This window comes from Lagenorhynchus albirostris, chromosome 6 (assembly GCF_949774975.1).
Source record: "Lagenorhynchus albirostris chromosome 6, mLagAlb1.1, whole genome shotgun sequence".
NCBI lineage: Eukaryota > Metazoa > Chordata > Mammalia > Artiodactyla > Delphinidae > Lagenorhynchus > Lagenorhynchus albirostris.
The window spans coordinates 28,374,086-28,390,217 of record NC_083100.1 but is presented as its reverse complement, the minus strand read 5'-3'; the positions used below and the strand labels follow the sequence as shown (position 1 = coordinate 28,390,217).

Sequence of the window (16,132 nt, the reverse complement as noted above, 5' to 3'; positions counted from 1 at the left end):
CCATTATTCTAGGAGGTGGGTCAAAAAAAATCTTGCTGTCATTTATGTCAAAGAGTGTTCTTCCTCTGTTTTCCACTAAGAGTTTTATAGTGTCTGGTCTTACATTTAGGTCTTAATCCATTTTGAGTTTATTTTTGTGTACGGTGTTAGGGAGTGTTCTAATTTCATTCTTTTACATGTAGTTGTCCAGTTTTCCCAGCACCACTTATTGAAGAGGCTGTCTTTTCTCCATTGTATATCCTTGCCTCCTCTGTCATAGACTAGTTGACCATAGGTGCGTGGGTTTATCTCTGGGCTTTCTATCCTGTTCCATTGATCTATATTTCTGTTTTTGTGCCAGTACCATATTGTCTTGATTACTGTAGCTTTGTAGTATAGTCTGAAATCAGGGAGTCTGAATACTCCAGCTCTGTTTTTTCCCCTCAAGATTGCTCTGGCTATTCGGAGTCTTTTGTGTCTCCATACAAATTAAAATTTTTTTTTCTAGTTCTGCAAAGAATGCCATTGGTAATTTGATACGGATTGCACTGTACCTGTAGATTGATTTGGGTAGTATAGTCATTTTCACAATGTTGATTCTTCCAATCCAAGAACATGGTATATCTCTCCATCTGTTTGTATCATCTGTAATTTCTTTCATCAGTGTCTTGTAGTTTTCTGAGTACAGGTCTTTTACCTCCTTAGGTAGGTTTATTCCTAGATATTTTATTCTTTTTGTTGCAATGCTGAATGGGATTGTTTCCTTAATTTCTCTTTCTGATCTTTTGTTCTTAGTGTATAGGAATGCAAGAGATTTCTGAGCATTAATTTTGTACCCTGCAGCTTTACCAAATTCATTGATTAGCTCTGGTAGTTTTCTGGTGGTATCTTTAGGATTACCTATGTATAGTATCACATCATCTGCAAACAGTGACAGTTTTACTTCTTCTTTTCCAATTTGTATTCCTTTTATTTCTTTTTCTTCTCTGATTGCCATGGCTAGGACTTCCAAAACTATGTTGAATAAGAGTGGCGAGGGTGGACATCCTTGTCTTGTTCCTGATCTTAGAGGAAATGCTTTCAGTTTTTCACCATTGAGAATGACGTTTGCTGTGGGTTTGTTGTATATGGCTTTTATTATGTTGAGGTAGGTTCCCTCTATGCCCACTTTCTGGAGAGTTTTTACCATAAATGGGTGTTGAATTTTGTCAGAAGCTTTTTCTGCATCTATTGAGATGATCATATGGTTTTTATTCTTCAATTTGTTAATATGGTGTATCACATTGATTGATTTGTGTATATTAAAGAATCCTTGCATCCCTGGAATCAATCCCACTTAATCATGGTGTATGATCCTTTTAATGTGTTGTTGGATTCTGTTTGCTAGTATTTTGTTGAGGATTTTTGCATCTATATTCATCAGTGATATTGGTCTGTAATTTTCTTTTTTTGTAGTATCTTTGTCTGATATTGGTATCATGGTGATGGTGGCCTCATAGAATGAGTTTGGGAGTGTTCCTTCCTCTGCAATTTTTTGGAAGAGTTTGAGAAGGATGGGTGTTAGCTCTTCTCTAAATATTTGATAGAATTCACCTGTGAAGCCATCTGGTCCTGGGCTTTTGTTTGTTGGAAGATTTTTAATCACGGTTTCAATTTCATTACTTGTGATTGGTCTGCTCATATTTTCTATTTCTTCCTGGTTCAGTCCTGGAAGGTTATACCTTTCTAAGAATTTGTCCAGTTCTTCCAGGTTGCCCATTTTATTGTCATAGAGTTGCTTGTACTAGTCTCTTATGATGCTTTATATTTCTGCAGTGTCCATTGTAACTTCTCCTTTTTCATTTCTAATTTTATTGATTTGAGTCCTCTCCCTCTTTTTATTGATGAGTCTGACTAAAGGTTTATCAATTTTGTTTATTTTCTCCAAGAACCAGCCTTTAGTTTTATTGATCTTTGCTATTGTTTTCTTTGTTTCTATTTCATTTATTTCTGCTCTGATCTTTATGATTTCTTTCCTTCTACTAACTTTGGGTTTTGTTTGTTCTTCTTTCTCTAGTTCCTTTAGGTGTAAGGTTAGATTGTTTATTTGAGATTTTTCTGGTTTCTTGAAGAGAGCTTGAATTGCTATGAATTTCCCTATTAGAACTGCTTTTGCTGCATCCCATAGGTTTTGGATCGTTGTGTTTTTGTTGTCATTTGTCTCTAGGTATTTTTTGATTTCCTCTTTGAATTCTTCAGTGATCTCCTGTTTATTTAGTAACATATTGTTTAACCTCCATGTGTTTGTGTTTTTTATGTATTTTTCCCTGTAATTTATTTCTAATTTCATAGTGTTGTGGTCAGAAAAGATGCTTGATATGATTTCAGTTTTCTTAAATTTACGGAGGCTTGATCTGTGACCCAAGATGTGATCTATCCTGGAGAATGTTCCCTGTGCACTTGAGAAGAAAGTGTAATCTGCTGTTTTCAGATGCAATGTCCTATAAATATCAATTAAATCTATCTGGATTATTGTGTCATTTAAAGCTTGTGTTTCCTTATTTATTTTCATTTTGGATGATCTGTCCATTGGTGAAAGTGGGTGTTAAAGTCCCTTACTATTATTGTGTTACTGTTGATTTCCCCTTTTATGGCTGTCAGCACTTGCCTTATGTATTGAGGTGCTCCTATGTTGGGTGCGTATATGTTTATAATGGTTATATGTTCTTCTTGGATTGATCCCTTGATCATTATGTAGTGTCCTTCCTTGTCTCTTGTAACATTCTTTATTTTAAAGTCTATTTTATCTGATATGAGTATTGCTACTCCAGCTTTGTTTTGATTTCCATTTGCATGGAATATCTTTTTCAATCCCCTCACTTTCAGTCTGTATGTGATCCTAGGTCTGAAGTGAGTCTCTTGTAGATAGCATATATATGGGTCTTGTTTTTGTATCCATTCAGCAAGCCTCTGTCTTTTGCTTGGAGCATTTAATCCATTCACATTTAAGGTAATTGTCAATATGTATGTTCCTATTATCATTTTCTTAATTGTTTTGGGTTTGTTTTTGTAGGTCCTTGTCTTGTGTTTCCCACTTAGAGAAGTTCCTTTAGCATTTGTTGTAGAGCTGGTTTGGTGGTGCTGAATTCTCTTTGCTTTTGCTTGTCTGTAAAGCTTTTGATTTCTCTGTCAAATGTGAATGAGATGCTTGCTGGGTAGAGTAAACTTGGTCGTAGGTTCTTCCTTTTCATCACTTTAAATATATCGTGCCACTCCCTTCTGGCTTGTAGAGTTTCTGCTGAGAAATCAGCTGTTAACCTTATGGGAGTTCCCTTGTATGTTATTTCTCATTTTTCCCTTGTTGCTTTTAATAATTTTTCTTTGTCCTTAATTTTTGTCAATTTGATCACTATGTGTCTCAGCGTGTTTCTCCTTGGGTTTATCCTGCCTGTGACTCTCTGCACTTCCTAGGCTTGGGTGGCTATTTCCTTTCCCATCTTAGGGAAGTTTTTGACTATAATCTCTTCAAGTATTTTCTGGGGTTCTTTCTCTCTCTCTTTTCCTTCTGGGACCCCTACAATGTGAATATTGGTTTATTTAATGTTGTCCCAGAGGTCTCTTAGGCTGTCTTCATTTCTTTTCATTCTTTTTTCTTTATTCTGTTCTGCAGCAGTGAATTCCACCATTCTGTCTTCTAGGTCACTTATCCGTTCTACTGCCTCAGTTATTCTGCTATTGATTCCTTCTAGTGTATTTTTTCATTTCAATTATTTTATTGTTTATCTGTTTGTTTGTTCTTTAATTCTTCTAGGTCTTTGGTAAACATTTCTTGCATCTTCTCGATCTTTGCCTCCATTCTTTTTCTGAGGTCCTGGATCATCTTCACTATCATTATTCTGAATTCCTTTTCTGGAAGGTTGCCTATCTTCACTTCACTTAGTTGTTTTTCTGGGGTTTTATCTTGTTCCTTCATCTGGTACATAGTCCTCTGCCTTTTCATTTTGTCTTTCTTTCTGTGAATGTGGTTTTCATTCCACAGGCTGCAGGATTGTAGTTCTTCTTGCTTCTGCTGTCTCTGAAGGTATACTGTTAATCTTCTAATATGTAGGTATTTTCCAGGTATCTTTCTGTTATGAAATACTAGTTTAATTTCATTATGGTCTAAGAACATACTTTGCATAATTTTTATTCTTTAAAATTTGTCCAGATGTGTTTTATGGCCCAAAATATGGTCTCTCTTGGTAAATATTCCATGTGAACTTGAGAAGAATGCAAATTCTGTTGTTGTTGGATGAACCACATGAATTGACATGGATGTCAATTAGATTCACTTGGTTGATAGTGCTTTTCAGTTTAACTATACGCTCACTGATTTTCTGCCTACTGCAATTATCAGTTACTGATAGAGTGGTGGTGAAGTCTGTAACTATAATAGTGTATATATATAAATAGAACAGTGGATTCATCTGTTTCTCCATGTAGTTCTATCAGTTTTTGTCTGATGTATTTTGACTCTTTGTTCATACACACTAAGGATTGTTATGTCTTTTTGAAGAATCGACCCCATTATCATTATTGTAATGCCCCTCTTTATCACTGTGTAAAGGATGGTATTATTTCTTTAAATATTCAACAAAATTCACCAGTGAAGCCATCCAACTGTTTCATGGGAAGATTTAAAGTAATTTAAGATTACTATTTCAATTTCTTGTAGGTCTATTCATATTTCTATTTCTTCTTGAGTCAGTTTTGGTAACTTGTCTTTCCAGAAATTTATCCATTTTATCTAAGTTGTCTAACTTGTTGGCATGAAGTTGTTTATACTATCTCTTTAAAATTTTTTAAATTGCTGTACGCTTTTTCATTCCTGATTTTGGGAATCCATGTCTTCTCTCTTAATTTCTTGGTCAGCCTACCTAAAGGGTTATCAAGTTTGTTGATATATTTTAAAAAAATATTTATTTATTTTTGGCTGAGTTGGGTCTTAGTTGCAGCACACGGGATCTTTTGTTGTGGTGCATGGGAGCCAGAGTGCGTGGGCTCTGTAGTTGTGGCTCACAGGCTCCAGAGTGTGAAGGTTCTGCAGTTTCGGCACGCGGGCTCACTAGTTATGGCTCATGTGTTCAGTAGTTGTGGTGCACAGGTTTAGTTGCCCTGTGGCATGTGGGATGTTAGTCCCCCAACCAGGGATCGAACCCGCATCCCCTGCATTGGAAGGCGGATTCTTAACCACTGGACCACCAGGGAAGTCCCTGTTGATCTTTTCAAAGAACTAATTTGTGGTTTCATCAATCTACTGCTTTTCTGTTTTTTACTTCATTGATATCTGCTCTAATCTTTATCCTTTCCTTCCTCCTGCTTGCTTTGGATTTATTTTGCTCTTCATTATCTCGTTTCTTAAAGTGGAATTTTAGATTATTAATTTGAGAACTTCTTTCTTCTTTTCTGATATAGGTGTTTATAGCTATAAATTTCACTCAGAGCACTACTTTAGCCGCATTCCATACATTTTGATATTTTGTATTTCATTTTCATTCATTTACAAATATTTTTAAAATTTCTCTTGTGGTGGATTTCTTCTTTGACCCATGAGTTTTTAGAGTGTATTATTTAATTTCCAAATATTTTGGGGTTTCCCAGATTTTTTTTTTCTACTGGATATCTTAATTCCATGTGTCAGAGAACATATTTGGTATGGTTTCAATCTTTTAAAATTTACTGAGACTTCTTTTATGGCCCAGAATATATGGTTTATTCAGTTGGAAGCATTTTTTAAATTTAATTTTTATTTTTTTATTAAATATTTTTATTGCAGTATAATTCACTCTTTTAAAGCATAAAAGTCACTGCTTTTTATTGTATTCACAAGACTGCGTAACCATCACCATTATCTAATTCTAGAACATCTTCATCACTCCCAAAAGAAATCCATACCCATTAGTAGTTACTCCCTTTTCCCCTTTCACCAAGCTCTAGGCAACTACTAATCTACTTTCTGTCTCTATGGATTTGCCTATTTGGAACACTTCCTATAAATGGAACATATGTGGCCTTTTGTGTCTGGGTTCTTGCACTCAGCATAATGTTTTCAAGGTTCATCCACGTTGCAGCATATACTTCATTGCATTTTAGGCTGAGTAATATTCCACTGTGGGTATATGTCACATTTTGTTTATCCAGTAATCAGCTGATAGGCATTTATATTGTTTCTAGTTTTTGGTTATTATCAATACTGTTGCTACGAGCATTTGTATACAAGTTTTTGTGTGGTATACATTTTTAAGAAGTATATAATCTTTAGATTATTAGCTAAATACCTGTACTCAGGAAACCGGAGGCTGGAGTGTGTGCATGTGTGTGTGTGTGGGTCTTGTGTTTGTGTCTTGTCTTTCTGTGTGTGGGGCCTGGATGTTTACAAATAGCCTCTGCATTTAAGAAGAGGCCAGAAGGGCTGAGTCAACTCTTAATATCTTAGCTCTACTACACACGCTTCAACCCTCCCTGGCTATGTGCCTCACCTTCTATTCTGAACCACAGAGTAAGTGAGCCCAGCAGGGTGGGAAATGAGCCGTGACATTCGTGCCCAAAGAAGCCAGTGCACATACATACAATGTATATTTCTGTTATGCTTTTGGGATGAAAGGAAATGTGATATGCATCATTTTATGACTCAGTAAAAGTGACAGGAAAAACCCCGCTCTTAGGTTGGGGAAAAAATCGTCCATCAATCAATGGAAGTGACGATACCCAAATATTACTTTGGTTAGAAAAATAATCCCACATGAACTCCCACTTTTCTCTCCTTTGGGTCCTAAAACTTTCATCACTACACTGCAGTGCATTTATGCAAAAGAGCATGTGGTGAGCCAGAGGGCTGTTCATCAGTGTCCTCTGGTTTTCTTCCTAGTGGCCAATCCAGTTTTGGTCTTCCTCTGCGACTGTGATTTCCATTGCCTATCACTTGACCTGGGATGGTTGTGAGGATTCTTCCTTCCCCATCTTCATTCTAAAAATGAATCTGAACATTCTTTCTTACCTAATAATGCAGAGCTAGGCTATGCAACTTTGTTACCTCATTCTGGATAAAGGTAGCAAGATGAGTTAGAAATAAATATAGGAAACCAAAGGGTTAAAAATGATCTCCAGGAATAAGGGAAATCTGATACAGAGGACAAGACAGATACAGTACTCAACTAAAAGCTGGCCGGCTCTGGCCCAATAACACTGCATGTGACATATTCAGGTATACTTTTATAAGACAAGAGATTGTGTACCTGCTTGTTGAAATATCCTCAAAAGGGTAGAGGATCTCTCCATTGTTACAGATTTCACAGATGAACCCCTTCTGGCTACAAAGACTGCAGCTGTACACATGTGAGGCGGCAAATTTAATGACCTTGCCCAAGAACGGAGCCAGCTTTCCCTCTATCACCTGCAGAAAGAGAAATGGAACAGGGAAGAAGCAAATTTGTTGAGAAGTCTTGCAGATGCAGGAGGAATTCCTTTCCTTTACACTACAGGAAAACCTCTAATTATAATTTCTCAGCAACTCTGAGAAAGAAAAGACATAGTATTTTCACTCCAAAAGAACTCTCTGGCTTAAACCACTGGAGGCTGGAAAATGAAGATGTTGAAATTTCTTTCATATTCCTCTTTTTTTTGTAGTGTGTTGTAGAGGACTGAGGACCAACAAATGGGGAACCCTACTTTCACAGACTAACTTGACAGTTATCGTGCGGTATAAGAGCAGTGTGGTCGATTTCCCAAAATAGACTGAAAACATATAGGGTAAGTACTAATGTAGTATTTTATGTTGTACATTCAGTAATATCTGTTTTCTGATGAGTTAATAGAATAGTTTTTTCTCTATCTCCCCTAAGAACATGTAACAAATGTGGAAAATAGGTTTCTCTTGCTGCTGATAATTATAAGAATACACAGAAGCTGCAATTTGGCAGTCTGAGTGCTATATTTAGCCTCAAGATTTAAAAAAAAATCTTTTAGTGTTTAAAAAAAAAAGCCAATTTAATAATTGGAAGGTTTCACATAAAATTCCAGATTTTTTGGCTTCTTTTGGAAAATCATTAGACCTGGAAAAACTAGGCCTGAATTCCAACACGATGATGATCCCAGCTGTGAGTAGAGGCTGCTTGCTCCTGCCGAGGCATGTGCTCTTCAACTGACACTTGTCCCCATGAGGCCACAGTGTCTTGAGTCTGCCTGCCTCCCACAGTCCCCTCACCTGCTGGCCTGCAAACATCCGTGAGTCTGGAGCCAATGGTCCATCAGAGCCCTCCTCACTTAACTAATACTGCACGGGCTTCAAAGACTTTGGCAGTTCATACACTAACAAGATAAAATTTGCCTTTATTTCTTTCTCATTGATGCATATGCATATGCATGCTGATTTTGATATAAGAAAAAAACGAAGATTAAATTTAATTTGGGAAGAGCTAGAAATGGATACTTTCAAGTGAATCATAGTTAAAATGATAAGTTTACATAAAAATAACATCTGAGAGCAGTAAATCATATTTAAAGAGATATTAGAAGGCCAAGGTGAACAAATAGTAATAGCTGATAATACAAAAAAAGACTACAAGTAATGTAATAATGTATTTTGCAATTTCTTTACACTAACAATGAAATACGTGAAAGAGAATGTAAACAAGCAATCCCTTTTAAAGTCACATCAAAAATAAAATAAAATACTTAGGAATAAACCCCACCTAGGAGGTGAAAGACTTACATACTGAGAACTACAAAACCTTAATAAAGGACACTGAAGATGATTCAAAGAAATGGAAAGCTATCCCATGCTCTTGGATTGGAAGATTTAATATTGTTAAAATGACAATACTACCCAAAGGATTTGGGTACTACAAAGCTACAGTATTCAAAACAGCATGGTATTGGCACAAAAACAAACATATGGATCAATGGAACAGAATAGAGAGCCCAGAAGTAAACCCACACATCTACGGTCAATTAATCTTCAACAAAGGAGGCAAGAATATACAATGGGGAAAAGACAGTCTCTTCAGGAAGTGGTGCTGGGAAAGTTGGACAGCCGCATGCAAATCAACAAAATTAGAACACACCCTCACACCATACACAAAAATAAATGCAAAATGACTTAAAGACTTAAATATAAAACATGACACCATAAAACTCCTAGACGAGAACACAGGCAAAAACATTCTCTGACATAAATCGTACCAATGTTTTCTTAGGTCAGTCTCCCAAGGCAACAGAAATAAAAGCAAAAATAAACAAGTGGTACCTAATCAAACTTATAAGCTTTTGCACAACAAATGAAGCCATAAACAAAATGAAAAGACAACCTATGGACTGGGAGAAAATATTTGCAAATGATGCGACCAACAAAGGCTTAATTTCCAAAATATACAAAACAGCTCATACAACTCAAAAAAAAAACAAAAACAAAACCCAATCAAAAAATGGGCAGGGGCTTCCCTGGTGGCGCAGCGGTTGACAGTCCGCCTGCCGATGCAGGGGATCCGGGTTCATGCCCCGGTCTGGGAAGATCCCACATGCCGCGGAGCGGCTGGGCCCGTGAGCCATGGCCGCTGAGCCTGCGCGTCCGGAGCCTGTGCTCCGCAACCGGAGAGGCCACAACAGTGAGAGGCCCGCGTACCGCAAAAAAAAAAAAAAAAATGGGCAGAAGATCTAAACATACATTTCTCCAAAGAAGACATACAGATGGCCAATAGGCACATGAAAAGATGCTCATCATCGCTAATTATTAGAGAAATGCAAGTCAAAACTACATTGAGGGACCATGTTACACCAGTCAGAATGGCCATCACTAAGAAGTCTACAAATAACAAATGCTGGAGAGGGTGTGGAGAAAAATATCCTGTGATAAACCATAATGAAAAAGAATATATATATGTAAAACTGAATTAACACAACATTGTAAATCAACTATACTTCAATAAAATTTTAAAAAATTAATAATGTATTTTGCAAAAAATCAAGCTATACATAATACTGGAGATAAAAACTAAAGTGGTTTATGAACATCACTATTGAATAATCTCATGATGTTTTAAAAATGAATATAATGGTTAAATCTAGGGAAGGGAACAAGTTGGAAAAGCACGTCTTTCACCTTGTATATGGTTGTTTTGGCATTTTTAAAAGCAATGTATATTATTTTTGTATTGATGCAGAAATGGAACAGAAGAACCAGGTTTACTACTTTATAAGGGTGTTGTTTTTTTTTTCTTAATAAAGGGGGTAGAAATTATGCTGGCTTTTTTTCTTTTTTTTGAGTCAAGCAAGCACATTTTCCACCATTTTAAAATTTATTCTCCTCCCCATTACCTTTAAAAAGCCATAGATAAGACCTCCTTTTATTTATGTTTTCCCAAGGACCATTAACTCCAATCAACCCCAGGAAAGTGTGTTCCTAATAGCAACACATGATATACACTTTCTAAGAAATAACCACTACCAAATCATATACCCAACGGGGTTATTTATAAATTGTGGTAACAATACTTTAGCTGAGTTTTGTTTTACTTATTTTACTCTTTGCTGAACAACCAAAGTTAATGACATATTTAAAAAGAGGCACTAACAAACTATAGTCCATTTAGGGGAAAACATCAGGATATAGAACTCACCTGGTCTGGAAACCAGGTGAGTAAAGGTTGTTTTAAGGAACTGAGGATGAGAAGAGAACACCTTAAGGAAGACATGAGAGTTATCATCTAGGATCTAAAAGAGAAGATTGGGGCATCTTGTACATAAAGTTTTTCTTTATCTAGAAGATTTTCTTGGTACAAAGCGTAAGGGGTATGAACATTTTGAAGGCTTTTGAAATATTTCACCAAATTTACAGTGCCAGTTATTTCTATTTATTCCTATCTGGATATTTTAATAAGCTTTTAAAAATTAATTTGGGAATTGATATCTTCACAACATTTAGTCTCCCTATCTCCATTTTATTAAATCTTCATTTATTAATAATACAAATTTGTTTTTTTCCTTTGTATAAGCCACTGATTTTTTTTAAATTTAATTTTATTTTTTATACAGCAGGTTCTTATTAGTTATCCATTTTATACATATTAGTATATACATGTCAATCCCAGTCTCCCAATTCATCCCACAACCCCCACCCCCACCACCCCTCTTGGTGTCCATACGTTTGTTCTCTACATTTGTGTCTCTATTTCTGCCCTGCAAACCGGTTCATCTGTACCATTTTTCTAGATTCCACATATATGCATTAATACATGATATTTGTTTTGCTCTTTCTGACTTAACTTCAATCTGTATGACAATCTCTAGGTCCATCCACGTCTCTACAAATGACCCAATTTTGTTCCTTTTTATGGCTGAGTAATATTCCATTGTATATATGTACCACATCTTCTTTATACAGTCATCTGTCGATGGGCATTTAGGTTGCTTCCTTGTCCTTGCTATTGTAAATAGTGCTGCAGTGAACACTGGGGTGCATGTGTCTTTTTGAATTATGTTTTTCTCTGGGTATATGCCCAGTAGTGGGATTGCTGGGTCATATGGTAATTCTATTTTTAGTTTTTTAAGGAACCTCCATACTGTTCTCCATAGTGTAAGCCACTCACAGTTGTTATTTAAGTTATTTTAAGGTTAAACTTTTGTATATTATTTTTTCTTATCAGCTATTGCTGGTGTATTAGAATATACTGATATTTGTGTCCATCTCATATACTATATTACTAAATGTGCATGAATGCCTATCATTTTTAGGTGATTCTTTTGGGTTTTCTGAAGGAAATAATCTGGTCCCTTCCTTTCATGTTTTATGTCTTATTGCATCATGCAGCACTCCTAAAACAATATTAAATAATAATGGTGTTAGTGGACAGTCTTGTTATTTCAATGAAATCAAACTATATAGAGTCTACAGTGAATGATTCATTTTCTTCATCAAACACACATCTTCTCATGCACCACATTCTATTGATTCCCTTTCTCTTTTTATTTAATTATTTATTTATCTGTAAAAATTTATTTATTTATTTTTGGCTGGGTTGGGTCTTCGTTGCTGCACATGGGCTTTCTCTAGTTGTGGCGAGCAGGGGCTACTCTTCATTGCGGTGTGCAGGCCTCTTATTGTGGTGGCTTCTCTTGTTGCGGAGCACAGTCTCTAGGTGTGTGGGCTTCAGTAGTTGTGGCTCGTGGGCTCTAGAGTGCAGGCTCAGTAGTTGTGGCGCACGGGCTTAGTTGCTCTGCAGCATGTGGGATCTTCCCGGACCAGGGCTCAAACCCGTGTCCCCTGCATTGGCAGGTGGATTCTTAACCACTGTGCCACCAGGGAAGCCCCTCTCTTTCTCTTTTTTAAATAACAGCTTTATTGATATATAGTTCACATAACATGTAATTAACCTATTTAGAGTCTACACTCGAACATGTTTTAGTTTATTCAGAGTTGTGTACATTTCATCAACTTTTCCCCAAATCTGCATACCCATTAGCAGTCACTAGTGTTTTCTCCCTAACCCATCCCCCAAGCCCTAGGCAACCAATAATCTACTTTCTGTCTCTATAGATTTACCTACTCTGGATATTTCATGTAAATAGAATAATATGTGGTCTTTTATGACTGGCTTCTTTCACTTAGCATAAGTTTCAAGGTTCACATTGATTCGCTTTTAAATGTCTCTAGTGTAAGTCTTTTTCCCATCCTATCTCAAGCTTTTATCACCCCTCTCTAGATTAATGAAATAATCTTCCGGTTTTATTTCTGGATAATCGTCTTTTTCCTTTGATCCATCCAGCATATATACTAGTCAGTTTTAGACATCACTTTCATTGTGTGTCATCTCTTCCCTCAAACCTTTGGTTGAATTCTTATTTTATCATTGGTAAAAACTCTTCATTCGTTCATGCCAGAAAATTACATTGAGTTACTATTCTCAGTTACTGATACAAGTGTGAACTAGACAAAACTGCAGCTTACATTTTGCCTGGTATATGAGTGTCTCCATAAGCTGATTCCACACCATCTATCCAAATTCATTTTCCGTTTCTTCATATGTATGTTCCATTGCGAGGAAAGTTTCCCCGGCGTAGAATATGCTTGTTCTTGCTGCTGTGCCTTCACCCATGTATTTCCTCTACTTTCCTTTCACTTCCTCCCTTAACACTTGTTTAAACTTCACCCAGGCTTTAAGGCTCAGATCTATTCTGGCGTGATCTGGAGAGCCATCTCTGGCTACTTCACCTGCCATGGATCTCTTGTGCTTCATATAATTTATTTTTACATCACATAATTTAATATAAATCGATGTTCCTTTGTATTTTTTTTTGCTATTGTTTAACATGTGATTGTTTTGCTTGTCCAACTATAGATTGAAAATATAAAAATGGAGATACCACCTATAAAATGGTGATTTTTACCTATAAAAGTATAATGGTGACTTTACCTATACAAATGGCAGTTTTATACGGAGCAACCTAAGAGAGTGTAAATCGTCAGGCACCTAAGTTCCTGATGACTGCCTGAGGATGCTTTCCAGTCTTCTTCCTTGGCTGTAGCAGTCACAGCTTTGTGCTACTGTTGTGTCACAACATGTTGAATCATTCTGCTGTGCGATTTAGGGAGGAGCACGAAGAACACATGGACTTGGTGGCAGTTCAGCTCTTCTGAGACCCTTTCTGCTTCTTTATACTTGAGTAACTGCTCTTCCTATTTGTCAGCTGAGGTTCAGGGCCATGTTCCAAAGGGCTGAAGCTGCTAGAAGTTTTTCCTCCAGAAAAGTGAGGTAATATTCTCTAAGTTTATTTTAGAATTGACAAACATTTCTTTAATATTATAGAAAGAAAAACTTTATACTGATACATTTCAAGGGGTAAAGGTATATTTGGAAGGTTTAAATCTTGTCTTTGAATATCACAACTAGCAGCACTGGGAAGCTCTTCCGGCTTCTGGTCTAGAGGTTTCATCACTAAGAGAAGCAGGCTCCAGGTGTGGCATCTCCTAGGGTTCTTTTTAAAAAGCAGATATATCTTGGGATAACTACTTAAAAAGAAATCAAGTGTCTTGCCTCCCACTATCTCCTCCTGCCCTCAAGAATCGTGCTTTTCACTCCTACTTCCTAGCCATCTTGGTGGAGACTTAAGGTTGGGACCATATACCACAAACAATAGGAAGATGGCAGCCTCAAAGAAGACCAAAGCCCAAGGAGCCCCTCTTTTTCACTCTATTTTTTCCTGGTCACAGGTTAATATAACTTTATATGAGTCCATCACAAGTCACAAGGCCATTCATTTTTTTTTTTTTTTTTTTTGCGGTGCGCGGGCCTCTCAACTGTCGTGGCCTCTCCCGTTGCGGAGCACAGGCTCCGCACGCGCAGGCTCAGCGGCCATGGCTCACGGGCCCAGCCGCTCCGCGGCATGTGGGATCCTCCCGGACCGGGGCACTAACCCGTGTCCCCTGCCTCGGCAGGAGGACTCTCAACCACTGCGCCACCAGGGAAGCCCCAAGGCCATTCATCTTTAACGTTAGAAGGCTGATAGTTTCCGTTAACCAGGTGGTCATTTGGATATGCTGTAGGTGCTAGTGAAACAGACCTCTGAGATGAGGTTTGGTTATCCCTGGTTTAGTTATTTTCCCCAAAGTGTCTCTCTACGTGAACAAAATCATGACAAAGTAATTAGCAGAAAACACATGTAGCTCTTTGTCCATCTCCTCAGTCTCCCTCACCTTTTCTGTATACCAAATTGCCTTATCTCTTTGAGAAAAGGCATATGTCCAAAATAGGGTGAAAGAGTTTGTTTCTGTTTTCCATTAAACTTAATTTCTTGTATTAAGGAAAATCCTAGTCTGATTCACTTAATTTGGGAGTGTTGCATATATGACTATTCCAGAGGTATCATACTGACCTGGTGTCAAAGAATGCACACTTCCGTTTGTAACTTAAAATTGTGTCCTTTTATTGCACTGTAGGATAAAGACAAAATGCACTATCAAGCTGGTATCTTAAAGATTTTTCTACCTTTGTCTTTTGCAGTCTCTCTACAGATTCTTTTCACTCTATCATTTCAGGTACTTCTAGAACTCAAGGAATAGTCAAATTTATCACTCTCCATGATCCAGCTAACTGACAAATATACCAAATATGCTTATGCTTCTTGTGTGACAGCAGCCCATGAAAGCTGCCTGGTCGAACTTCCAGCTCAGGGATACACACATTTTCCCCCCTCTTCTATTCTGGTCAAGATGGTCAGCATTGGAATTTGAGGCCTATGGCTTTCTTGCAGACTAAGACAACAGACTTTATTTGATTTGCTTTCTTGCAGACCAATCGAAAATTACAATTAAGTTAAAAAATAACCTAGTGCTGCCTTCTCCAAACCACAGTTTCAGAAACAGCTGCTTATTACTCATGTGTGGCACCAGGAAATTGCAGTGTCATGTTCAAGGTCTGTAGCCAATAGAAATCTGTGGGATTGGGAAAAGGGCACAAATGATTCTTTTATGTCTGTTACCTTCACTCCCTCAGCACCACCACAAAATTCAAAATCTACAGGGGGAGAGGGACAGAGCACTGGGGACTTGGACAAGAAACAAGAAAGAAAAAGCTCTTTCTCATTGAATTTATGCATCGACGAATTCCTTCCCCCTGATTTGTCAAGTTACCTTCCATTTCAATACAGGCATTCCTCAGCCATTGTGTAACATCTAGATTCTGGACAACTGTTGGCAATACGTTGATGAAGAGGGCTGCTGCACTTGACAAATGGCCCCTCCTCTGAAAGTCTAACCAAAAGACCCCATTCATGTTAAATAAAGCCACCTGCCACTCACTAGTAACAAGCTAGCCTGGTTACTAGTAGAAGAATCAAAATTGTCACGCATTGTAAAATGATTTCAAATATAATTTAGGTTGCATTTGCTTAGCCAGAGGACTATGAAAGGCTGCACTCACTATTTTGTCTCTGAGTGTCATTTCTCAGCATTAACAGGTGGGGACAGTGACGTCTAGTGATCTAGGCCAGGTGAGTTCCTGGAGAGGTAAGAAAAACAGCCTATGGAGTCTGCCCAAGTTTGAAAACCTAAACCACAGCAATAATATTCTGAGTTCTCATTCAATTCTAAATTTCACTTTTTTTTAAAAATTGACATATAACATTATATTAGTTTCAGGTGTAC

At 37.3% G+C, this 16,132-nt stretch overlaps 1 protein-coding gene across 1 annotated transcript in view; it reads right to left on the bottom strand.

Annotated features, from left to right (window-relative positions):
• Nucleotides 1–16,132, bottom strand: part of PLEKHM3 (pleckstrin homology domain containing M3) — a 182,424-nt gene that overhangs the window by 21,640 nt on the left and 144,652 nt on the right. The window contains exon 7 of the mRNA XM_060152202.1: nt 7,233–7,390. Coding sequence (XP_060008185.1) covers nt 7,233–7,390 — 158 coding nt within the window. The remainder of the gene's footprint in view (nt 1–7,232; nt 7,391–16,132) is intronic.